The sequence below is a fragment of the Gopherus evgoodei genome, chromosome 11 (assembly GCF_007399415.2).
Source record: "Gopherus evgoodei ecotype Sinaloan lineage chromosome 11, rGopEvg1_v1.p, whole genome shotgun sequence".
Lineage (NCBI taxonomy): Eukaryota > Metazoa > Chordata > Testudines > Testudinidae > Gopherus > Gopherus evgoodei.
In genome coordinates this window covers 41,728,544-41,755,291 of record NC_044332.1, presented here as the reverse complement: position 1 = coordinate 41,755,291, position 26,748 = coordinate 41,728,544, and the positions used below count along the sequence as shown (strand labels likewise).

The window sequence follows — 26,748 nt, the reverse complement described above, 5'->3', positions numbered from 1 at the left end:
CTGCTTAAATTTGCCTTCCTGCTGTCCCGATCTCTCCCTGAACTTTCCCGTGTCTGTTTTTCCCCCGCTCCAATCTCCCCCTCTGTGTGCTCCTCCGAGTCTCCCTGTTATAACCCTTTGCTGCTTTTCCCCCGCATCTGCATTCCCTCCGAACTTCCCAACTCCTTGCTGCTTCCCCCCCGCGTCTGCATCACCCTCCGAACTTCCCAACTCCTTGCTGCTTCTCCCCCTGTGAAACTTCCTAAACCCTTTGCTGTTTTTTTTACCTTTGTTTTTGGTGTCTGCTTGTTGCTTAAACCTCTCTCTAGCCCTTCTTTACACTTCTCCGCTGCCCCTCCCCTACCGAAGATCACCATCACACTGCTCCGTTGTCCTTACCCTGCAGGGCTTCAGAGTCTCTCGCTGCTTCCAGCCGCTCGTCTGCATACCACTAATCACTCACTCCCCCCCTCCTGTTTCTTGACCCAGCCTTTATATTGATATTGTATTGTTGTACTGTAACTCACATTTTACTTGTAATTATAACACCCCATTGGTTGCCTCCACTTTTCTGATATACTTTGTATTTACATTGATGCCACTGTGTTACATTGTGTATCTAGCTATTAACTCATATAGAAGCTACCATTTTATTTTGTATTTCTTTTGGGTACACTTTGCATTTCCACACTGTATCTAGAGTTGCTTATTGACTGTACTGTATCCCATTGTGCTGAACGCCACTTGCTGTAGCCCACTATTAGAACTCCCTACACTGTTCAATAAGAAGAACCCCCCCCATCGTTTTCTATTGTAAACACCCTATACACCCCATCCCATCGTATTTCATTATTAAATTTCCACCATTTCCTTTTTTTTCCTTTAATAAAGAAATTAATTGGAACCCCAGCTGTGTGGTAATTGCTCCCCAAGATCCCATATACCTGCAGGCAGGGACAGAACCTTGTTATAAATAGCACTTATCATGCACCTTTGATTGCCTTACCTGTAGTCCACCCCATAATCCATCAGCCTGGGACTACATTCCAAAGCCTTAAACACTGTCACAAGGCCATCATTTCTATAACACAACCTGATAGATACATGTTTCCTTATACTCCCCACCCCTTAAATGTGCCATTTCCACCCAAAATGACACTGAGCTGAGATTCAGGATGGGCAATATACAGCCCTAGCGCAGTAACAAAGTTTAATTTTGAATTGTAGGGCACCTAGAGCTCCTAATCGGGAATTCGGCACAGTCTTGCTAGGTACTGTTAGGACATATAGCAAAAAACAGCCCTTCCCCAAAAGAGCTTCCAGTCTGAGTAAGGTCTAATAGCTTACATCAGGCCATCACTAAAATTTGGCACTGTGTACTTTGGGAACTGGGAGATCCATAGCTTCTCAATGGGCATTTACTTCCAGCTCTGGAAGACATTGAGATATTGGACGTATGCTGATAATCATAAGATTATTATTGATAGAAAAACTAATTAATTTAATTTTTAAAGGTATCAAATGTATGTTAGTTATAATTTTCTTCTTCCTCAGAGGTCTGTACAGTTGAATTCTTGATACTATGGAACCTGGCTTTGCAACAGAGGGCTATGAAAAAGAGTACCAATGGAAAGTTTTAAAAGTCTCTAAAGCATTTAAAAATAGTTTTCAGTAAAGTATATGATATACACAGAACACATGCTGGTGCAATGTTATGTAAAAGTTTTATTGGCATTCATTTGTGCTGATCTGCAGAAGTCATTTGTACAATAGCTTTACTTTTTGTAAATAAATTGAAATTCCCGAGGGCATGCTGATAAAAGCTTTTTGCTACACCCCCAGGTATGTGTGCTCTCTCTGACTCTTTAATGTGTACACTTATATGTAATGTATAATAAAATGTTAGTCTTTATATAAAATCATCTACCTAACAACTGCTTGGGTGTGGAAATACAGCAACTTTTTTTTGAGAGTGCATAGCAGCACTACAAAACAGTCTAGAAGAAAGTTGTTATTCCACAATTTACAGTGAAGTAAGAAATTAAGAAGAACAACAATGCAAACTGAAACCAGGAAAGCCCAAAATTATGCTTAATTGAAAGATGTGAATGCTCTGAGGAGATGGCAAACACCATCACTTCACCTATAGTAAAAGACATATGACCTCTGTCAGTCAAGATAGTACTTAGTCTTAAGGTCATGGTGGACACATCACTGACCCTGGAAAATCAAATAACATCTGTGTGATAGGGTGTGTACCCCTCATATGTCGTGAAATGGTTAATATGGGCTTGAAAGGCCAATTAGCCAGCCTGGGTTCACCTGGAGGATGGGGCTTGGCCTAATTAGAGATAAAGTCCAGCTGAAGGAGAGCAGGCTTTGGGTTTTTTCCCCTCCATAATAAGCTGGATGAGTCCACTTAGAGATATGTGTCCCAGAGGAGAGGAGGTGGGAAATGCCCTCCCTCTGGGAAACAACCTGGAAGAAGGTTGAGAAGGGAGAAGCAGAGCAGACAGGCTACTCTAGGGGTGAGCTGGAAGCCTGACTGGAGATAGGGGCCCTGAGGAGCTGTAGTCTACCTGAACGCTGGGGGAGGTGGTGTGTGTCAGCCTCTGGACTGTGTCCCCAGGCCTGAGACAAGGTATGGGGACAAACTGTAGTGAGTGAGGTGTGCTTGGGAGGAAGAGGGGGTTAGCTGACCACAGCTGGGCTGAAGGTTTGGTTTCTTTTACCTTTCTGTTGTCCTTTGGTACAGGATTCTGTGGCCCCAGAAGAAGCAGGAATCTGCAATGTGGGCTCTGGAAGGCCAAGGCACTCCTACAATCAGAGAAGGCCCTGGCCAAATGATGTGGGGGGACTGAGTCACATCTGGCCACAAGGAGGTGTATTGGGGTGGCAGCTTGCCACATTCAGTTACTGTTAGCTGCTCCATCCATCTCCAGCTAATAAGACTCTGTATCTTTATCTTGGATAAATTCCTAGCCCCCAGTAGTTCATGTATTTGTCACATCCAGGCTAGACAATTGCAACTCATGCTATCTAGACCTAAGCAAGAAATTAATGAAGATGCTGCAACTGGTAAATAATACTTCTAAGTATAAACCAAAGACCATCTATTAGGCCCATGCTTCCCATCCTGCGCTGGAACCTTGTGTGCTGTCAGATTCATTTCAAATGTATAATGAGCTATAAAACCCTTAATGGAACAGATCCATGTTATCTCTAAGACCACCTCTTCTTTATGTGGCATCGAACACTCTGGTTAGTCAGGTTTATCTAGATGCAAGGAAGCAGAAATCAGGATCCTGTGTCCTTTTCTTCCATTATGGTTCCTGCAGCCTTTATCTTCAGTTTCCTGTGAAATTATTTTGCTCACCTCAAAGCTGTTAGTCTCCATGGTGTTTATCACACTGTCAATTTCCTTGTTTAAAAACGGGAAGTAACTCTAGAGTGTTTCTGCACAGAAGAAGCTGAACATGAGCTAGCCTACCTGAACTAACTTCAACTAGTATGGGTAATAGCATCGAAGACAGCACAGTGTGGGCTTCAGAACAGGCAAGCAAGCCAAGTTCATTCCCAGGATCCATGCTAGGCTTGCATTACCTGTGCTGCAGCCCAGGCTGTGCTGTCTTTCCTGCTATTGTTTCCTGTACTAGCTGGATTCAAGTTAGCTTGGGTGTAGATGAGCCTGTGCACAGCTTTTGCTGTGTAAACATATCTTTAGAACCATGGCTGTCAGGGCTGGCTCCAGGCACCAGCATTTCAAGCAGGTGCTTGGGGCGGCAATCTGCAAGAAGCGGCAGTCCATGTGTTTTTGCCCCCAAGCAGCACACCAAATTGCCACTGCGTATGGCGGGGGCAGTCCATCTGCCCTTAGGGCAGCACGCGCGTTTCCGTGGCAGCGGCAATTTGGCGGCCGCTTCTGTCTTCAGACAGAAGACAGAAGCTGCGCCACCGCAAACAGCTGAAGACAGAAGCTGCCGCCGAATTGCCACCACCACGGAAATGAGCCTGCTACCCTAAGGGCACACAGATGGCTCCAACTCCGCGGTGGCAATTCGGTGCGCTGCTTGGGGCAGCAAAAACAGTAGAACCAGCCCTGATGGCTGTGACAGGCAGCAAAAGACCTACCTGTTTCCCTTGGATAAAATCCTCCTCCTCTTTTTCATTATTAGTAAATGAGCTGTGAAAGGAATTCACAGTCTCAGATGAACATCCTTATGGCCCCAGTGTGATTTCACTCACCAATTTTACACTGGTCTAGCTCAATTAACTTCAGTAGAATTACTCTTGATTTATACTGGTGAAAATGGAATCAGAATCATACTGGCAGAATTCTAACCATTACATAAATTTGTATTTAAAAGAAAAAGTTGTAAAAAGATTATTAGGAAGAAATGCAAAAGCTAAATTCTAGAACTCTGGGCCACGTTCTCAAATGAACTCAGTTTAATTCATTACTTTGAATTTATTTACACAAAGGGCACTAAACCAGTAGTTGTGGCCAAGTTAGGGTAAGTGCAGCTAAAGGGAAAGGAAAAGTGGCTCTAAGTCATCTTTTTAACTTCCCTGGTCCTAGGATGGATGGATGCCATGCAATCCCCAGGCTTAAACAGAGCTGCTTCTGGGCTGATGAAAACTCTTCAGGTGTTCACAGCCCAATGGGCCACCCTGGGACACAGATCACTGGAGTGCAGTTGCATTTTAGTCACACATGCTGTGATTGTCTCTATGCCAGTGAGAGATTTGCCCAACACTGGGAGAATCACCATTGCTCTTGCAGGTTTCTGACTACTTCGTGCCACTGTGGGCCAAGGATCTGACCTGGTTTCTCTAGATGAAATCCTGCAAGTTTTGTCATTGACTTAAATGGAATCAGGATTTCACCCTCTGCCCTTCCTTTAGTACTCTGGTCTTGTGTTTGACCTATCCCTTCTATTCTCGCTTGGTAAACCCTTAGCCCAAAATCAGGTGTCGCCACTGCATGGAAATGAGTTCTGGTCATTAATTTTATTTCCCCATCTCCTCCAACTCCAGCAAATAAGATCTTGGGGGCAGGCACTGTCATTTACTGTGTGTTTGTACAGCATCCAGCACAATAGGGCTGTTTGTTTCCTAGATGCTACTGCAATATATATGCTAAATAGTAATATCCACATACATTTCATTATCACCAGTATTTTACCATAACAATATTTACAGAATGTTTTCATTTTAAAATATTGTGTATCATGTATATGGAAAAGTCCAGAAAGCAGAATCAACAAGCCAGAATCCTGGGTTTCAGTTACCAGTGTTCCAGCAAGGCTACATTTTTCCAGTTCTCTCTCTATCCTGGAGCCAAAATATATTATTACATTTTAGCAAATGGAAATGAATTTGCAGTCCATTTTGGGAGCCAGAATAATCTCGCACCCATTAAGATTTAGATGTCCCTAGGAAGGGAGCATTTTTCAGAACATGTAGAGGACAGTATCAAACTCTTGTTAATGAACCTGGCCTTACATAATGAATGTGAGATGCTGGGGAAGGGACTGAATATATTTCTACAGACAGTAACCTGGTGCTGAATGCGGGACAGGAATAGAGTTTGTTTTGATAGACTCAAGCCCCACATAGTAATGAACTGAGGAAAACTGGAAGGGAAGTGGACTCAAATTCGGGGAAGGGTATCAGTAACAGAATATAGGTGCATGGTTCAGGAGTAAATGAGCAGAGCTCCCGTACACACTTGTATACTTGTATGTAAAGACTTCCTGACATAAATACTCTGTGCCATAAATAAAGGAGGGTGGGTAATAATGTGGTTAGGGCACAGTCTTGCTATATTTGGATTGTAAATTTTTCCAGGCAGGGACCTCATCGATTCGCATGGAACATTTCAGACGCTATATACGTAATCATTATAATAAAAAAAAATAGGACAGGGAATTAGAATAACCAAGTTTTGTTCCTCATTTTGTCACTAAATCAATATGTCATCTTGGTAAATCGCTTAATTTCACTGTGCCTCAATTCAGTCACCGGTGAAATGGTTATTATGATAATGTCTTCACTTGTTGCATTATGTCTATAAAATTAGATTGTAATCTCTTGGAGGCAGAAGTTTGTATTTTACTTGTTTTATTAGACACCCAGCACACTTTTAGTTGTTGTAAAATATTAATGAAGAAGAACTTGCATATTGCCTACTTCTGTCTATTCTCTGTCCTTTGGAAGGCTCAGGGAAGGGAGGAGTATTAGTGATTATGGATACTGCAAGCTCTCTGTTCACAATAAAACACTTGCTCAGTTCCAGCAGGTACATATTTTTGTGAAATTGCATTTGGGTATGTTGGATAATCCATTAGGGGAGATTATAAGGGAGAGCTGTTCCCTTTCAAAACATGGAATAGGGATAGCTCAGTGGTTTGAGCATTGGCTTCCGAAACCTGGAGTTGTGAATTCAACCCTTGATGGGGCTATTTAGGGAACTGGGGTAAAAAGCTGCCTGGGGATTAGTCCCCCTTTGAGCAGGGGGTTGGACTAGATAACTTCCTGAGGTCACTTCCAACCCTAATATTCTATGTGTTGAACTCATTTTTGTGGTCAGTTGGTTTTTTTTTAATTCATGGCACAAGAGATTCCACCATCAAGACTGATTTTCAGCAGGCTGTTTCCTGATACTCCTAAATGTTAAACTGCTCTTTGAGCTGACTTCACTGGCAATATGTACTGCAAAAAGTGGGCATGTATTGTGGAATTCATCTATAAACCCTATCAAATGTTATCCTCATCCTTTTGTACATGTCAGGACCTCATCCAAACTTGGCAGAGCTGGTAGCTGGCTCAAAATTTAAACAATGGAAAAACCTATGTTAGAACTTCATAATATCATTTAAGCTAGACAGCAAATTAAAATCCATGGAAAATCCTTAAAGACTTTGTTGTGCTATATTTAGAAGAGTAACTTCAAAGTGGGAATCTCAAAATTCTATCTTCTTTCCTGTCTCCTTAAGTCTGATTGCCAATTCTTGATTTCTTCGTATGGATTTATCCCTGAACCATATCCTTCCATGGTATTTTTTTCAAAACTAAAAAATGAGTGGAGAAATACTTCCAACAGCCAAGTAATTGTGGGTGGAATTGGTTGGAAAATGCAAAAAAAAAAAAAAGGGCATTAAATATTTTGTTTACATTTTGAAAAATGTCAACCAATGGTTGAAAAACACCAAAAAAAAAAAAAATTTCCCCTGAAATTTCAACTACTTAAAAATTCTTAGGCAACAACTAAAAAGAAATCCTAAAATAAAAAATCATTGTACCCAGTCCAGCAATCAGGAGCAAATCTAAAATAGCAGAGAGTGGTCATATGTGAGCTGGAGGAATACAAATTTGGTAAGAGCAGTTTCCGCTTTTTGGGTTTGGGGGAGTTATTGCAAGCCCTGGTGAGGGAAAACACATTTTGAAAAATACTAGAATTTAGAAACAATTTAAAAAATACTAGAATATGTATTTTAACCTTCACTTGGGAGCATCCTCTTGAATCAGCCCTCAAAATTTTAGGTATTGTGCAACAAAAACACTTCAAATTATACTATTGTGATGAAATAGAAGAGTAACAGAAAAGAACCTTAGAGGGCCCTCTCTAGAATGCTAATGATGTAAGGTGAAAAGGTAGTGGATGTCATCTCTAGCTGAGGTATGCTTCAGTTCTTAAGTCCCTTAATAGCATCTGGCTGATTCTCAGAGGAAGTTAATATGGGGCAACTCTGTTAATCCATTGCTACCTGTCTATTTTGCTAACCCTGTCAATCAACCATCACAGTGGTTAAAGCTGACAAAAGCAGTGGTCTTTTGTAGCAGTCCCAAGGGTTACTAATGGCTGAACTGCAGTCTGGAAGAATCAGGTTGATGGTCACAAATTAGTTTGGGGCAAATCCAAAATGGTCATGGTTCAAAATGGCTGGTTCTCAGATTAACAGAGGCTTTAAGGAGCCTCACTCCAGACCTGGCTCTCTACTCTCTCTGCTGTTTTTCTGCTATCTGGAGAGTCTGTGCTCCCCTCTACCAATAGTTTTTCCCTTCAGGAGGACCAGTCAGGCAATTTGTTCTGCCAGTTTCTGGCCAGCTCACCTTCTCATGAAAGTGAAGATTTAGCGTCTGAGTGGATGGGTTCTTATTTGATCCCTATTGGGCTGCCCTGTCTTAATGCGAAGACAGAGCTTTGTTGCCATGTGCCTGTCTGAGAGAGAGAGAGAGAGAGAGAGAGAGAGAGAACCATTAGCAGAAAAATTAACCCTTTGTCAGATTTAATTCCCCGCATCTATGCTGGCACACAAATTATACCCTCCTGAGATGGGGCCCTGTACCATCAGAGAAAAGATGAAGAAGAGCCAGGGCCGGCGCTTCCATTTAGGTGACCTAGGCGATCGCCTAGGGCACTAGGATTAGGGGGGACAGCATTTTGCCACCCTCGGCGGCAGTTCGGCAGCGGGGAGTCCTTCCGCGCTCCGGGTCTTCGGCGGCAATTCTGCGGCGGGTCCTTCACTCGCTCCGAGACCCGCTGCCAAAGTGCCCCAAAGACCAGGAGCCATGGAAGGACCCCCCCCGCCATAGAATTGCAGCCAACAACTGGGAGCACGGAAGGACCCCCGCCTAGGGCACCAAAAACCCTGGCGCAGCTCCTGAGAAGAGCCTGTGGGCTCAGCTAGCCCCGCCTGCTATACCTGAAGCCAATTCCAAGCCTGGAGGGCAATAAAAGGAAAGCCTGACTCAGTTCAGGGTTGACTGGTCAGGAAGGAGGGCAGAGCTCTGCCCCTCTGCCCGAAGGGAGCTTCACTTGCAGAGTTGCAGACAGACAGGCATGATTACTGGAGCAGCCACTGGGCAGGAATGTCAGACCCCAAGGAATGAGCAATGCACAAATCAAAGATTATTTGGGAAGAAAGCCTGAAGGAAAGGGCAGGAACGCTGTCCTGGAAGACTGGGGGATGGCCCAGTATGGAGTTAGGTTTGCATTTTGTTGTAGAACATTTTGAGGCTGAAGCTACCCAGAAGAGGATGAGACTGAAGAGGCAACAGTGAGCCAGTGGATCACAATTTGCCTCCGTGGACACCAGAAATAGAGATTTCTTCCCCCCCCTTTCCCCTGCGAGACACTCAGTGGTGGGGGGCACCGCTCCAGCCACACCACTACACTCCCCAATATTCTTTCCAGAGGGAGGGAAGCTTTAAGCTGCAGTTGGCTACCTGCCATAGGAGACCCACTGAAGAAGATTGCCAAAGAAATATGCTGAATCTGTCCCATGCCACAGCCACCCTGTCTGCATCCTCTCCTTGCCCACTGCAGCCCATTTTGGGGGATGCACTGGTCAGTTGTGAACTCTCCAAAGGAGGGGAAGTTGCAGGTGTTTGATGACACAGCTGCCTACTCTAGCAGGCTTTCCATTACTGAGAACCCTCCTTTGTGGGCTCTCTCTGTGGTAGAAGCTGGTGGAACCTGGTGATGAATCCTCTTGCCCTTAATGAGAGATTGTAAATTTGTCCCTGGGGAAGGAGGCAAGTCTAAAAGCTTGCTAGCTAAAGTTAAAAGAATGCAGACAGACAGCAGGTTCAGAAGTGCCGGCAGGTCAAATATCAGGACCAAGACTGCACTGGCCTGGCAGCCCTGTGCATTGTAGTTAGCCAGTTTGATTAGTGCAGGAGCCTGCAAGAGAAGGGGAAGGTCTTACAAACAGCCAGCTACTTTGGCAGCTTGCATTCAGTTTTGAAATCAATTAACTGTAAAGAATTTGATTGCATCGAGCTTGTAGTTTCCTCTGTGCATGAGGTAGGACACAGATAATTATGGCAAGCAAAACCAAAAGTAGTGCTCAGATTGTAAAATGTGAAGGATTTAATATGGGTTAAATGCAACTCTTCCACACATCATCTGTATAAATATCAAGGGAAGGAGTTAAAAGACAAGAAACTGAAAACTATTGTGGGCAAGGAAACTACTGATTCCCAGCCTGATTACATACTACATACTTACGCTGGAGCTCACACAGATTTTTATTATAGCCAGGCCAAAATTTGTGACATTACATTTAAGGTTGTGTCAGTGCTTCCATTATGACTGTCATTAAGGTCAGTGAGAGAGTCAGAGTTAATTCTTCCCATTGTGTTCAATATTTTCCTTGCAAAGTCTTAGTCCAGGACCAATCCTGTGTTTGCTTTCAGAAGACAATAACGTAAGAAAGGGTGAGCTAGGAGTTTAGACTCTTTGTTTTTCCTCCACCTCTTCTGTGCAGAAACTGTTTGTTCCTATGTTGGTCCTAGATAAAATATGAATGAAGTAAAAACTATGATATGTTTTATTGCACCAGGGGTATTTAGGCCAAGAAAGAGGAACTCTGATGGAATTTGAGAGGGTGGTCGGTGCTTCCAGACACTATATGGATGAAAATCTTCGGTCCACTCTGCCTTTTTCCTGACTTTGGAGATGTCAGTGAGGGTGTCTTCTTCTTTGGGCCATGTGACCCCTTTATATTTTCTTTCCCAAATGATCAAATAATCCTTCCCTAGGCTGCTGCCACCAATGCCCTATGTCAGTGTTCTTTTGTTTATTTTCATACATAGGTGCGCGTGCACACACACGTATATATATATCACAAAACCAAGAATAGTTGTCGCTGATTTTTAACTTGTGCATAAAAATATGTTGATGACTGTTCCTAATTAAAGATTGATTTCCTCAGCTTTTTGGTAATATATTTTTAGGTAATATATTAACTGCAGAGGGCTGACATTGGTAAAACCATGAAGTATTACTATTTGCATTCCTTCTACTTCTTACTGTCAACATATCTGCAGGCCATAGGATCAATAGAAAATTGAAGAGGTCAGCAGGAGATCTGAAGCTACTGTGATATTATGCTCCTAATGTCCTCCTCCTAATCATGTACTTAAGAAAATGAATTAAGCACAGGAAAATATATATATTCAAAAAGTCTTTGTTTTCCTTATGTTTGATTAAGAATCGTTTCTTTACTCATTTGTTTATATAGGGTAAAAAGAAAGTTTCCAGTAATAAAACTGACTTGTTTACCACATAGGGAAAACAAACAGTTGGAATTTAATATATAATCAGATAACAGATTAATTTACAAAGTCACTCTGCAATTGGAGATGCTTAGGTATGAATGTAACCTCCTCCCTGCAACTATATTATAAACATAGGCACATCCAAAGTACTTGCAAATTTGCTGTGATTTGAAATCGGTCCTGCAATCTTTCACTTCAATAATGTCTGAAAATGGATGTTTCCTTCCATCATCCTTTCTGATAATAACTTTGCCTGGTTTAGCTCAAGGGTGATAAAGGAACTGATATTAAAATATTCTTTCTACTTCTAGATTAATGAATATTCCTGTGTTTGGAGGGACCTGATCACTCATGATGACATCCTTCTCTGCAATTTAATTAGAGACCCTGGATTTAAGCTTAAACCAAAAACAATCAAGAAAACAACAATGATGGGCCAAATCAGCTCCTTTGATTTACACCAGCTGAGGATCTGACCCATCATTATGAATGTAAATCTCTAAATATCACCTTTTAAAAAAAAATAAACACAGGAAAAAACAGAAAGTGACAAGTTCCCTTTGATGGGAGTTTCAACTAATACATGTCTTATCCAGGCTGTCCACAGGAAATGACTCCCATTATGGTAATTATTAATTTATCACTTCCTGTTCATTCTCTCCATGAGTCATTTCTTGATTATGTATAGCAGCAGCATATTAAGCCACTAGATTGTATGGAAACATAGGATGAAAAATATAAATAAGACTGTCTCAAGAAAATTGTATGAGTATTTTGGTGGGTTTTTTCCATTGCTGCTGAAACAACTGTATCCTCACTCTATTTTACATAATCAGAGTTCAAATAAATCTATAGAATTGCAGTGCACTAAGTAGCGAAAACTAAACAATGAAAAGAAGTAAAAAAACAAACAAAAAACCCCCCAAGAAACAAGATCCTTTAAAGTAATCTGCATTTGTCAGGGTGCCCCTGTAGTTAAATGTCTCTACCTCCTCCCTCTTGGCTAAAAGGCTAATTTTGATCAATAATTCTTCTGCACCTGACCATATGTTAGCTTGTTGTCTAGGAAAAACTTAAGTTTGGAACTGCATGTGTGTTGGGGGTTGGTGGTGATCAAGGATCCTTATGTTTCTTTTTGAAACATGATTTTCAAAAGTCAGTAGTTGTAGATGCAGGGGAAAAAAGACCTAGTATCTTTTTCTTTGCACATCAACCTTCCATATTATGAATACACAACATAATCTGCGGTGTCAACAGAAGCATGCTAATATTGTCCTACCTACCTGATTGTACCATTATCATTGGTTAGGAATGTGTTATCATGTGATTCCTACTTTGTACATGGCAACCAATGCAGCAGCAATCTGTCAGGAGCTGTCACTGAGGATCAATGCTTAGTGTAACCCAGCAGGATGCTGCTGGATCTCAGTGGGTGTCCTCCTGCTATGCTTTGATTATGTTTGTTGTAAAGAAAAACATGGTCGTGTTTACACGGTGTTCATCTATCACCTCCTCAGTGGAAGACATTTCATACACCCTTAGTTTGTCTCTATTTCTTTATAAAATGTAATGTGTCATTTAAAAAAATACACCAGCTTTTTCAAAGATTCCTTCAGTGTAATCAGATTATAAAGGGGTTATGGGAAGTTTGTCTCTGCTTCTAATTGGGTGGCTTAAAGACTCTGATTAAATCTCTGAGGAGAAGCTGACTGAACATCCATACAATTTAAAGTCTGATGGCAGTTGTGGTTCAAAAATGTTGTTCTAGACCAGGTCCAGGGTCATCTGAGGAGATGCACTGGCAAACGCCAAGGTAATGAGAAGTACATTGTACTCTTTCTTGTTTGTTGTAGCCCCAGTAGTTGGAATAACTAAAGTTCCTAAAAAAAATACTTAATTAGATGAACTGTTAATTTATTAATGTTTACATGGAACTAACTTCTTGTGACTAGGAGGTGGGAAAGAAAGGGAGGGTATTTTGATAGATTTCTATTATATTCAGAGACAGCCAGCCTACAGATAATCCTTCACCTGAGAGCATTGCTAAAAAAATATGGGTTAAATATTGTGAAGGAAAAAATATGGGAGTTATGCTGAGCTTCTAGCTGATGCATTTATTTAAAAATATTCCCTCAAAATGCTCCAAGGTAAGTAGTTTAGAAAGTGTGCCTGTTTTCTGTTTGAAAAGATCACCCCCTAAGTTAATTATTATTGCCTCTCACTAGATGCATTTTTTAGAATAGTGTTTTAACACTGATACTCTGTTAACACACCTGCAGGTATGAACGAATACACACTAGAAGACCTTATCGTGTGGATGCGGCTGACAAATACTCTCTAGATGATGATCTAGTAAACCTAGAGGTTCTAGATGAGGTACTGTACCATTCAGGCACGGTTTCTCAGCCCTGACCATTATATCACATGTATTGCTTGCTTCTGCTTTATAGGTTTTATTCTAACAGTGTCATCATGTCACAAAATTAATTGTTCATTGTCTTGGCATAAAAGAATAACTGTTCCACACGTGATTCTGATCTGCTATCACAAGTTCATTTATATTCTCCGCAGTGATATAAAAGCAGTTTCAGTAAAACCTATAACACAGAAGAACTGAATGATGGATGATGCTAGTTTAAATTATTTTCTATTTGCAAAAAAAATTGAAGCTTAGCCTCAAAAACCAGGATTAGAATAATTTTTCTTCAAAACCAATAATGTATTTAAGGAATGTCCCAGCTACAGATAATAAAGACTCTATTATGAAAACAGTGATAAACCCATACATATAATCTCCAAGTTTTAATACACCACATGTGTGCAGAGAACCTGTTAATTTTAGCTTGGAGGAACCTTAAGTTGTATTCCAACAGGAACAACATATAATATAAAAATGTCCTGGGTTCCCATTTAAAACAAATGTATGGAGTAATACTTGAAAAATTATGTTGTTGTTTTATGTTCCTTTTTGTTCTATGATGGACTCATGAGCATGAAGAGTCAAATTACAAAAATTAAGTGACAGTTTACACACAAGTATGGCAATGAAACCCCCTTCCCCCACCCCTCCCAATCCAATAACCTATGTGGTCATTTACTGCGTTAAGTGTTTGCTTCTCTGGCAGGCATAACAACATAAACTATTTTTAAAAAGGGAGGGGTTATTGCTTTTAATTTGTTTTTGTTGAAATACTGTAGAGAGATGCATGAGGTTATGAAAATATTGGTTTGGTTTTGTGAGGTCATTGTTTGACATAAATGACAAATAACATTTAAGATAATCAGTTATTACTCAGTGTTCTCAATATATTTACAATGAATCTTGCTATCTGGAAAAATATTTCTTAACTGTCAAACTTCTTATAATCCTAGGATACAATTATCCATCAACTTCAGAAGCGTTATGTTGATCTACAAATTTATACTTATGTTGGAGACATTTTAATAGCCTTAAACCCCTTCCAGAATCTCAGCATATATTCTCCACAGGTAAGAGAAACACCAAGATGAGGACAGTACTTGCTGTAGATTGTAAAACTGAAGAGGTACAAGAAAGAAAAGGCCCATAAATGGTTAGGAGTCTTGGTCACCGAAAACCATAAAAATATATTTTAAATAGGACTTAAAAATATTGTAAATTGCTTTAAAACATTACTCTGTGGGGAACATCTCTATCTAGCTTATGTGCACCCCCATCACCAAAGTATCTGAGCCCTCACAATCTCTAATATATTTACCCACACAACACCCTCTGGGGGGGAAGTACTATTATCCCCATTTTACAGATGGGGAGCTGAGACACAGACAGACAAAGTGACTTGCTCAAGATCACAGAGAAAGCTGGCAGTACATAAGGGAATTTTCCATCTTTCCAGGCAGCATCCTAATCACCAGACCATCCTTCGCGACATCACTGATTTCACAGGGTGAACAATTTATTTTGACAGATTTCTTTTTCATTTAGTTTTCCAAGCTTTACCATGGTGTGAAGCGGTCATCTAATCCTCCCCACATATTTGCCTCTGCCGATGCTGCTTACCAGGGCATGGTAACTTTCAGCAAGGATCAGGTAAGAACATCTTTATCTCTTTTTTTACTTAATATTAATCATAGAATGCTGCATTACTTCAGTTAAGTTGAGTATTCTGTGTTGTTAGTCGATGATCTTTATGAAACTTTCTGTTCCAGAGCATGTACACACGACTGGAATGTTGGTGTGGATGGGTATAGTTTGCTCAGGAAGGATAGACAGGGGAAAAAGGGAGGAGGTGTTGCCTTATGTATTAAAAATGTACACACTTGGACTGAGGTGGAGATGGACATAGGAGACGGAAGGGTGGAGAGTCTCTGGGTTAGGCTAAAAGGGGTAAAAAACACAGGTGATGTCGTGCTGGGAGTCTACTACAGGCCACCTAATCAGGCAGAAGAGGTGGATGAGGCTTTTTTCAAACAACTAACAAAATCATCCAAAGCCCAAGATTTGGTGGTTGGTGATGGGGGACTTCAACTATCCAGATATATGTTGGGAAAATAACACCGCGGGGCACAGACTATCCAATAAGTTCCTGGACTGCATTGCAGACAACTTTTTATTTCAGAAAGTTGAAAAAGCTACTGGGGGGAAGCTGTTCTAGACTTGATTTTAACCAATAGGGAGGAACTTGTTGAGAATTTGAAAGTAGAAGGAAGCTTGGGTGAAAGTGATCATGAAATCATAGAATTTGCAATTCTAAGGAAAGGTAGAAGGGAGTACAGCAGAATAGAGACAATGGATTTCAGGAAGGCGGATTTTGGTAAGCTCAGAGAGCTGATAGGCAAGGTCCCATGGGAATTAAGACTGAGGGGAAAAACAACTGAGGAAAGTTGGCAGTTTTTCAAAGGGACGCTATTAAGGGCCCAAAAGCAAGTTATTCCGATGGTTAGGAAAGATAGAAAATGTGGCAAAAGACCACCTTGGCTTACCCTTGAGATCTTGCGTGACCTACAAAATAAAAAGGTGTCATATAAAAAATGGAAACTAGGTCAGATCACGAAGGATGAATATAGGCAAATAACACAGGAATACAGAGGCAAGATTAGAAAAGCAAAGGCACAAAATGAACTCAAACTAGCTATGGGAATAAAGAGAAACAAGAAGACTTTTTATCAATACATTAGAAGCAAGAGGAAGACTAAGGACAGGGTAGGCCCACTGCTCAATGAGGAGGGGGTAACAGTAACGGGAGACTTGGAAATGGCAGAGATGCTTAATGACTTCCTTGTTTCGGTCTTCACTGAGAAGTCTGAAGGAATGTCTAGTATAGTGAATGCTTACGGGAAGAGGGTAGGTTTAGAAGAGAAAATAAGGAAAGAGCAAGTAAAAAATCAGTTAGAAAAGTTAGATGCCTGCAAGTCACCAGGGCCTGATGAAATGCATCCTAGAATACTCAAGGAGTTAATGGAAGAGGTATCTGAGCCTCTAGCTATTATCTTTGGGAAATCATGGGAGACGGGGGAGATTCCAGAAGACTGGAAGGGGGCAAATATAGTGCCCATCTATAAAAAGGGAAATAAAAACAACCCAGGAAACTACAGACCAGTTAGTTTAACTTCTGTGCCAGGGAAGATAATGGAGCAGGTAATCAAAGAAATCATCTGCAAATGCTTGGAAGGTGGTAAGGTGATAGGGAATAGCCAGCATGGATTTGTAAAGAACAAATCGTGTCAAACTAATCTGATAGCGTTCTTTGATAGGATAACAAGCCTTGTGGATAAGGGAGAAGCGGTGGATGTGATATACCTAGACTTTAGTAAGGCATTTGATACAGTCTCGCATGATATTCTTATAGATAAGCTAGGAAAGTACAATTTAGATGGTGCTACTATAAGGTGGGTGCATAACTGGCTGGATAACAGTACTCAGAGAGTAGTTGTTAATGGCTCCCAATCCTGCTGGAAAGGTATAACAAGTGGGGTTCCGCAGGGGTCTGTTTTGGGACTGGTTCTGTTCAATATCTTCATCAACGATTTAGATGTTGGCATAGAAAGTACGCTTGTTAAGTTTGCGGACGATACCAAACTGGGAGGGATTGCAACTGCTTTGGAGGACAGGGTCAAAATTCAAAATGATCTGGACAAGTTGGAGAAATGGTCTGAGGTAAACAGGATGAAGTTCAATAAAGATAAATGCAAAGTGCTCCACTTAGGAAGGAACAATCAGTTTCACACATACAGAATGGGAAGAGACTGTCTAGGAAGGAGTATGGCAGAAAGAGATCTAGGGGTCATAGTGGACCACAAGCTTAATATGAGTCAACAGTGTGATACTGTTGCAAAAAAAGCAAACATGATTCTGGGATGCATTAACAGGTGTGTTGTAAACAAGACACGAGAAGTCATTCTTCCGCTTTACTCTGCGCTGGTTAGGCCTCAACTGGAGTATTGTGTCCAGTTCTGGGCTCCGCATTTCAAGAAAGATGTGGAGAAATTGGAGAGGGTCTAGAGAAGAGCAACAAGAATGATTAAAGGTCTTGAGAACATGACCTATGAAGGAAGGCTGAAGGAATTGGGTTTGTTTAGTTTGGAAAAGAGAAGACTGAGAGGGGACCTGATAGCAGTTTTCAGGTATCTAAAAGGGTGTCATCAGGAGGAGGGAGAAAACTTGTTCACCTTAGCCTCCAATGATAGAACAAGAAGCAATGGGCTTAAACTGCGGCAAGGGAGATTTAGGTTGGACATTAGGAAAAAGTTCCTAACTGTCAGGGTAGTTAAACACTGGAATAGATTGCCTAGGGAAGTTGTGGAATCTCCATCTCTGGAGATATTTAAGAGTAGGTTAGATAAATATCTATCAGGGATGGTCTAGACCGTATTTGGTCCTGCCATGAGGGCAGGGGACTGGACTCGATGACCTCTCGAGGTCCCTTCCAGTCCTAGAGTCTATGAGTCTATGAGTCTATGTATGTATAGCAGGAAAAATGGAACAGCAGTCCAGTCAGTTTTAGGACTACTGAAAAGGTCATGGTACAGTAGTAGACGCTATAAAGTTGAATTCTCAGTCAGTGTAAATCAGCGTAGCTCCATCGATTCCAGATAACACCAGCTGACAATCTTTACCCTATGGGCCTAATTCTGTACTACCTTGCATCTGGTACACTCATTTACAACTGTGCAAAATGTATGTAAAATGCTGCCATATCAGTAGCTTTTTGCACTTAGCTTGCACAGGTGCAAGACCAATGGAAAATCAGTTCCTGTGCCTACAAGTCACAGAAAATACAAACCACTAACGATGGAATCACTCATTTTCATGGTAAAATATAATAATGAGAGTTCTAACATAAATGTAATGGGGACACTAATCCAATTATATGGAAATGATTTTAATGAGAATGGAAATATAATGTACAGAAACTGGATTCCTTTTTACAATATTTTTAAGATTGTAATTTTGTATTCCTTTTCACATGTTCTACTACACATAGATATGGGTATTGGGGAATAATAATGATTTTATTTATAAAATCCTCCTTGACATGTATGCTGCACATTAGTTCATAGTAAATACTTCTAAAGAAGGCTTAAAAACACAATAAAATAATACAATAAAACCACATTCAGAATACACCAGACAAAGATGAATATAGATGGACTCTGCATATGAAAAAGGAGAAAGAGAATTGACAGTTTATTGGATTTTGGCGAGTGTGAGGGCCGAGGGTCCATTAGATACGGCTGTTAGTTATATAACTCTTAAGGGGTTTTGCTAAGAAACTAGTGTGTAGAATAAATGATGAGGGAATTTGTTGAAGTTAAGAAGCAAGTTCATCATTTTGAAATCAGCCCATCAGGTTTATTTTGTAAATCTTAATTTTTTCAAGTGCCTCATATATGATTACAAACTAATTTTGCCTTGTGGATCCATATCCTTGAGCTTAGGTAGCTAATTATTTATAGGCATCTTGGTATACTGTCAGCAAAGCTAATTTACTGGTTGCTGTTTCCAAAAGACTACTGTAAAACTAATCTTTGAGCCTAGGACTCCCAGGGTTGATTGAGCCAATCAGTAAAATCTGTGGCTACATATCTGTTAGTTCTGACACCAGGTACAGGAGGAATGCAGATCTTCTCATCTGGGTTCCTCTCATAAACAGTTACACATCTGTTTGTCTGACTTCTTTAGAAGCTGAGGATGTTGTGCCAGCTCAGGGATTAGCACTGTGCACTGTTCCCTGTACCTGGTAGAAAACACTGAGGATTTTATTTTGTGCAAGATCAGGCTTTTAAACTGAGCAGTGGGTAGAATTGTACTTTCCCAGTAAAAGACTCCAGGTTTCAAATAGTGTCATAGTACTGGGCTGTATGGATCTTATTCTCTCCACAACATGTATAAGCACCCACAGATTGTGGTGATGCACCTTTTATCAATCAAAAGAGTAAAGAAACAAACATACCTATGACTCTTACTGATATACAGTTGACTCTGAAGATGTCTTGGTAATATATCCAAAACAATATAAAAGTAGTAGTTGAACATCTGAGTTGATCAGCTTTATGGTGAGCAATGCATTTACAATTTTGTTTTGTGTATCAGTGCATTATCATCAGTGGAGAAAGTGGAGCTGGAAAGACTGAAAGCGCCCATCTGATTGTCCAGCATTTGACCTTCCTGGGAAAGGTATTTATAGCCAGCCAGGTAGCCCAGTGATCAGTGTTTTTTAAACTATCTTTGCTGAAAAAATCCCTGAGGCATTTATTTTTAGCTTGTTGAAAACACTGAAAATTGAGTAGTACGGACTGGGGACTTTGTTATTAATTTGGATCTGATATTTTACACTGAAGAGACCATAAAGAATATGCTAGTTTTAAACTCAGCTCCTGCAAAGGCTTATGCACGTGCTTAACTCTTAACATGAGTTGTGCCATTAAAGTCAGTGAGAATACTCACATGCACCATTGTTTGCAGAATTGGGATCTTAGGGCCTGATCCAGCTTTGCCATTGACTTAAATGCATAAACGATCAAACCCACAATGATTAGTGCCTCTGGTTATCTACAGTGCTTATGACCTAGGTTCATTATTCAGACTATAAGAATCAGTGCCAGAATGAAATTGGGAATGGGCTGCTGCTGCAAACACTTATGCACATATTTAACTTTAAGCATATGAATAATTCCATTGAAGTCACGGCACTTTGAAAACTCAAGTGCTCTAAGTTAAACACATGTGTAAATGCTTGCAGGATCAGAGCCTAAATGATATTTATTGTCTGATATTTTATTTAAATAAAATATATGGAGCCTCCTAAGGCATATATATTGCAAAGAGGGAAAAAATGCAATATCTTCACACCTGCTAGAGACTTTGTTTTCCCCTTCAATATGTGGGTGTGTTGTTGTATCAGTAACTGGGTCAAATTCACACGTGCCAGTAGCTGTAGGGCACATTATAATGTATACTATGTTTCAGAGGCTGGGAAGAAGCCTTGAGCAAGCATTCTTTTGGGGCATCCTTTCTGATCTGTGTCTATTCTGTCAAGGCCAATAACCGTGCTTTGCGTGAGAAGATTCTTCAAGTGAACCCTCTGGTTGAAGCGTTTGGGAATGCCTGCACTGCTATCAATGACAACTCAAGTCGTTTTGGAAAATACCTGGAAATGATGTTTACACCAACAGGAGCTGTAATGGGGGCAAAAATTTCTGAATATCTACTTGAAAAATCCAGAGTCATAAAGCAGGCTGTGTAGGTTAATAATACTGTGTCCTTTCAAATCTACTCTACCTTTTTTTTATTGGTTTGTTTTTACTTTTCAAAACACACTTTTCAATGAAATTTTTATTCTAACCAACTGGCAGCTTGTGCTACAGCACTTGTACTATGGCTGGAAGTACAGTTAGTTTCATTCTTCTGGGCTGGAGACCAATACCACTCTATCATTTGGTAAAGAATGCTTTGTAGAGTATATTGTTTCTCCTATAAACATGTCATTGTACTTTTGTGCTCAACCTCCAAGAACTTATAAAGGGAAGGAGAAGAGCCTGATCTCAGTCTCATTGCCACTGTCTGGTTGGGTGGGTTTTGTGTGCTTAACGGATAAGATGGAAGAGCTTTTCATTGGGCTTTTGCTGCTTCTGGCCCTGATCCTGCACCATTAAAGTCAATGGGAGCTTTGCCATTGACTTCAATGAGCATAGGATCAATCCCTCTTCCATTAACTTGACAGTGTACACATAGTGAAAACATGTAGATGCAGATAGACCTGTAAGCTTTAAAATAATACATTTTTTTTCCAGAGGAGAAAAAAACTTCCATATATTCTACTATATTTATGCTGGTCTTTTTCATCAGAAGAAACTTTCTGAGTACAGACTTCCTGAAGAAAAGCCTCCTAGGTAACTATCACTAATTTGTTTTTAATGCGGTTGTAATTGGCTATTGATCAGGGCTTGCTTTCAGTGTGATGCTTTGAAATCTCTCTTAATCTTTTTCTACACCTTGTGGATCTTTTTTAATCCTCCCAAGTGCAGAAGAGGATGGACAACAAGGAATTACATTATTATTTTCTTTGAGGACTTGCAGCATTTATAATAAGAAGGGGAAAAGCCATCTCCTCATTATCTAGATTTTCATTCCTTCTTTCAGGTCTTCTCTGTCCCCAGAAATGAGTGGCTGTGAATGCAGAGCTTTCTGGTAATGCTGCAGAAGCAACTCAAAATATATTGGTTTAAATTTATGTTACTCTTTGGCTATTAGGGCAAATTCTACTTCAATGCAGTAGTAGTAGTAGAAGGTGCATTTCCATTAAAGAAAATGGAATTGCACTGTCTTTCTTCAGGGCTGAATCCTGTTCGTCAAATTTGAGTTACTAATTTCATTTGCTATCCGTCTCTTCATTGGAAAACTATAATGTTGGGATAACATTTTAATTTGTGCTGAAAGAACAAAAACTAATAGAAAGAAAATAATCCCCAAACTTTTTGATTAGCACAATAATATTTATTTGGTTACAAAAACATTGAAATAGGTAGTCTGCTCCGTTACTGATGCAATCCTATTGAAATCAGTGTGGGTTGTAGCAGTACATCTGTTAACACAGCATTTTAATTATGCCATTTTATTTAGGTATATTGATAATGAAACTGGAAGAGTAATGCAAGATATTATTACTAAAGACTCATATGGAAGACAATTTGAAGCAATTAAACATTGCTTTAGGATCATAGGATTCACTGATGAGGTAAAAGATTAATCATCGACTAGCTACCAAAGCATTATTGACCTTATTTTTAAAAACCACCTCCAATACTTCCTGTGCAAATGCTGGCATTTGTTGTCTAAATATATCATTATGCCACAGAATCTCACCTTTGTAATTGTGTGTACAAAACTGCACCTACAGAACTGGAGGACTGACTGAGGCTTCAGTCTTTATTGAGGCAAGCTCCATTCTATCCCATTGACATTTCCATTTCTATCTCACTTTTCCATTTTAGAGGGAGTTTACTTGAATAAGGATAGAGTAAAAACTGAACTGGGCAAGTCTGAACTTCAGAATGACCCAATGGGCTTTACACACACTCTTCCTATCTTATTTTTAAACAGACCACATTTGGGGGCTACAACTAACTAATTGTGTCTTGTTAAGGTAGTTCTTGTCTCATTTTGCAGGAAGTTCATTCAGTTTACAAAATTCTGGCTGGAATCTTGAATACAGGAAATATTGAGTTTGCTGCCATTTCCTCACAACACCAAACTGATAAAAGTGAAGTTCCCAATGCAGAGGCCTTAGATAATGGTAAATATGTTTTTAATATTGTCAGTTCTGTAAATGCAGCTTGATTGAATTTGTAAGAATCTCCAACTGATGGGTAGTAGGTAGGTAGTGCTGGCAATTTTTGTTCTCCAGTCACAGCCACCTTTCCCATCTGTTATCTTCCAGCTGCTGTACTGCTCAGTATTGGTTCAGAAGAGCTCCAGGAAGCTCTAACCTCTCACTGTGTTGTAACACGAGGAGAGACTATTATCCGAACAAACACTGTGGACAAAGCCGCTGATGTGCGAGATGCCATGTCTAAAGCACTTTATGGTCGACTCTTCAGCTGGATTGTAAATCGTATTAATACACTGCTGCAGCCAGATAAAAATATATGGCAAGTTACATATCACTGATGTGTGTGATGAGATCATCCTCTTTTGTATTTTTGATTTTGCTGGAGGAATACTGTTTATTTGGAAAAGACCTCAAAATGGCCTTCATGCTGTGATCCTGAATTCTGTTTCCAGGACATTAACCCCATGCTTTTCAAAGAGCTGCCTGGGATTTGGCTACTGAAATCAATGAGAATTGTGTGGTTAAAATCCCAGGCAAGTCTTTGAAAAGAGCCTTTGTATCTGAAAATCATCCCAGATTCCCATAGATAACCAATTAGAGTAGGCTGGGTACATTAAATACAAGTATTGTTCTATGTGATCCTTCCAGTTCTCAAGTAATAATAAACTAGTGATAAAATGTAGATATAAATTATTTCAGAACAGCTACTTAATGAATATATTTTTGACATTCCAATGCAAGCTGTTAAAACCAGCGATCAAAACATTTAATTGTGAAAACTTTCATGCCAATTTGCATTATGGAAATGTTTACACTGTGCCATCTTATTTCTTTCCTGGAACAAAGACAGATCCTCAGACCCCATTCTAGCTGCTTTGCACTTCTCAAGGAGCAACTGGGAATTCCCAAGCACAAGTGAATCCCTCAGGTGGTGTAAATCTGCCATAGCTGCTTTGATTTTGTTGGCTCCCCCAACATTCTCCATGGAGAGGATATGTTGGAAGTGAGGGAAGGCACGGAGAGGATATATTGGGGGCAGAGTTGCAGCAACACGTGTCCTCATGGGACAGCTGCTGGTGGTGTAAGTTAGACCAGCCCCTAGGCAGCTGAGTTATGCTGGGAGCTGTTTCATTCCCTGGTAGGGCTAGAATTGGGAAAGTGGAAAGGTGTCTTATATTTCTCTTTCCTTTGTCTCCTCATTACTGAGCTCAACACAGTAAAGGATGCAGACCACAGTCTGAGACTGCCTGTCTGTCTGTCTTAGGCAGGGTCAAAGTAACGGGAAATGGAGGGAGCACAGCTCCCCTTCTTCTGTCAACAGCAGAGGGAGAGCTCCTCCTCTTCCATGGCCAGTGCATGAGAGCTCTTCTTTCTTTCTCAATCTGCTTCAGCACAGCTATCTAGGTTGCCTACCTAAGAGTCTACACAGCCCTCTTCTACCTCAGGAGACTGTCAAATAGTTTTCTGTTGAGATCTACTTGCTGGAACCATTCCCTGAATACCTCTGAAGAGGTGCTGCCTGGAATCAGCACTTCCCAATGATTTATCTCTTCCTCCTCCCTAACCTTAGCAGAACTTGTGTAATGCAAGAATCTCAGAATTGAGAAGGGGTAGGGTGACCAGATGACCTGATTTTATAATGTCTATCCTGATATTCAGGTCTTTGTCTAATATAGTCAGTGGTGAGCTGGAGCCGGTTCTTACTGGTTCGCAGGAAGCAGTTGTTAAATTTAGAAGCCCTTTCAGAACAGGTTGTTCCAGGACAAACGGTTCTAAAAGGGCTTTATTTAACAAAAGCTCTGGCAGCTGTCCACCCTGCCCCTGGCCCCAGCTCACTTCCCCCTCTTCCCCTGAACACCCCACCCCCCCTTCTCCTCCCACTCCCCTGCTTGTGGGAAGCCTGAAACAAGCAGCAGGCCGGTAAGCTGGGGCAGGGGGGCCCAGAGGAGGAGGGCTCCAGAGATGTGTGGCGCGGCCCAGTCTGGTCCCGGCCAAGCGGCTCCCTCTGGCCTGGCCCCGGCTGAGCACCCCCAGCTTCGGCCCAGGCCCGGCTTGGGCCCTGCAGCGCCGCTGCTGGCCTCGGCCCCAGCCAAGCGGCTCCGGCCCGGCCTGGGCCCCACAGCACCAGCCCTGGCCCCGGCTGAGCGGCTCCATCTCGGCCCCGGACCAGCTAGGCCCCCATGGCACCAGTGCTGTCCTGGGCCCAGCCGAGCCGCTCCGGCTCGGGCCCCATGGCACTGGCCCCAGCCGAGCAGCCCCAACCCATCCCCTTCCACGTGGCTCCAGGCAGCGTGGTAAGGGAGCAGGGAGGGGGTATTGGAAGAGGATAAAGGAGTTTGGGAGGTTGTGGGGGGGTGGATAGGGATCGGGGCGGTCAGAGGGCAGGGAACAGGGGGATTGAATGGGGGCAAGTGTCCCTGGGGGGCAGTCAGGAAGGAGCAGGGGTTGGATGGGGACAGTGGGGGAAACGGGGACAGAAAGAAGGGGTAGTTGGATGGGGCAGGTGTCCCAGGGGGGCCATCAGGATTGAGAGGAGGGGTTGGATGGGGGGGCATGGGGAAGTCAGGGGATAGGGAAGGGGGGTGGATGGGCCAGGGGTCCCGGCGTGTGTGTGTCAAGGAATGTGGGGGGTTGGATGGGGCAGGAGTCCCAGAGGGGGGCTATGACCCCCTCGTGGGGTGAGGAGGAGGGAACCTGTTGTTAATATTTTGGCAGCTCATCAGTGAATGTAGTTGCCTATTACCCTCCACGCCCTGTTCTTTTATACTTGCTATCTGGTCACCCTAAAAAGGAGTGTGGTAATGACTGTAAACAAATGCACAATCTGTGTTTGATTTATACAGGCTGTCTCTCTTCCTTTTGTGGCGGATTGAATTAATGATAGTATCTGATCTTGATTATCCTGTTTCTTTTGATTTTTCCTGGGTTTTGTCCCATGTTGGATTTTGTGTGTGTTTTTTACATAGCAATGCTGAAAGCCGGATGAATGTTGGGATACTGGATATCTTTGGATTTGAGAACTTCACAAGAAATTCCTTTGAACAGCTATGCATAAACATTGCTAATGAACAAATCCAGTTTTATTTCAATCAGCACATCTTTGCACTTGAACAGGTAAATTTAAGGCTGCTGTGATTGTAAGCTAGATTCAGGAGTACTACATAAATATATATATATGTATAATACACTCTCTCTCTCTCTCTCTCTCTCTCTCTCTCTCTCTCTCTCTCTCTCTCTCTCTGTAGTACTACTGAATCTCTCTCTTTATATATATAAAATTTATTTCTAATACAAGATTGTGGCTGAACAATATACCAGGGATACAGGTACTAATTTAGAGACAGAGCTACGTAGCTCTTAGAAACTTTACTCAATGACTTTTTGCCATTGGAAAGAGTGTTGTGACCCTTGTTGCATTTTTGAAAGAAGAACTAGCTTTATGTAATTTGTATGGATTGTATTACAAATTAATAAAAAGACAAACCTAAAATTCAAGAAGCTTCTTGCTAAAAATAGCTATTATGATTTTTATTAAACAAAGGATTAAAGAGAACAGTTATCAAACCAAAATTATAACTGAGTTAACAAATCAACATATTGACAATAATATGGAATGAAATCAGCACTGGGTCAAATCACTGGATGAACACAATCAGGATTTAAATCATGAAGTTAGCATAGTGCACGATCAAGTCTTATACATATTTAAGCCTGGAAAGCAAAGGGGATGTAATTTACTTCTCAGATTCCTGAAGCAGCTAGATTCCTTCAAGGTTTCCATTGACTGAGTGGTTGACTTTTTCCTGATTAATTTAGCTCTACTGTGATATAGAATGATTAAAAACCTATAATTTCCCTTGTTAGTTCAGAACAAAAGGGTAACACAAAATGA

General features: G+C 41.1%; 1 protein-coding gene across 1 annotated transcript in view; it reads left to right on the top strand.

The window, feature by feature from the left end:
* The window catches only part of MYO3B (myosin IIIB), a 394,363-nt gene that overhangs the window by 151,861 nt on the left and 215,754 nt on the right, over window positions 1-26,748 (top strand). Inside the window, exons 11-20 of the mRNA XM_030580743.1 lie at window positions 13,326-13,422; window positions 14,419-14,535; window positions 15,011-15,115; window positions 19,619-19,702; window positions 20,565-20,767; window positions 21,319-21,417; window positions 22,148-22,262; window positions 22,694-22,820; window positions 22,965-23,175; window positions 25,823-25,970. Of these exons, the coding sequence (XP_030436603.1) occupies window positions 13,326-13,422; window positions 14,419-14,535; window positions 15,011-15,115; window positions 19,619-19,702; window positions 20,565-20,767; window positions 21,319-21,417; window positions 22,148-22,262; window positions 22,694-22,820; window positions 22,965-23,175; window positions 25,823-25,970 (1,306 nt within the window). The remainder of the gene's footprint in view (window positions 1-13,325; window positions 13,423-14,418; window positions 14,536-15,010; window positions 15,116-19,618; window positions 19,703-20,564; window positions 20,768-21,318; window positions 21,418-22,147; window positions 22,263-22,693; window positions 22,821-22,964; window positions 23,176-25,822; window positions 25,971-26,748) is intronic.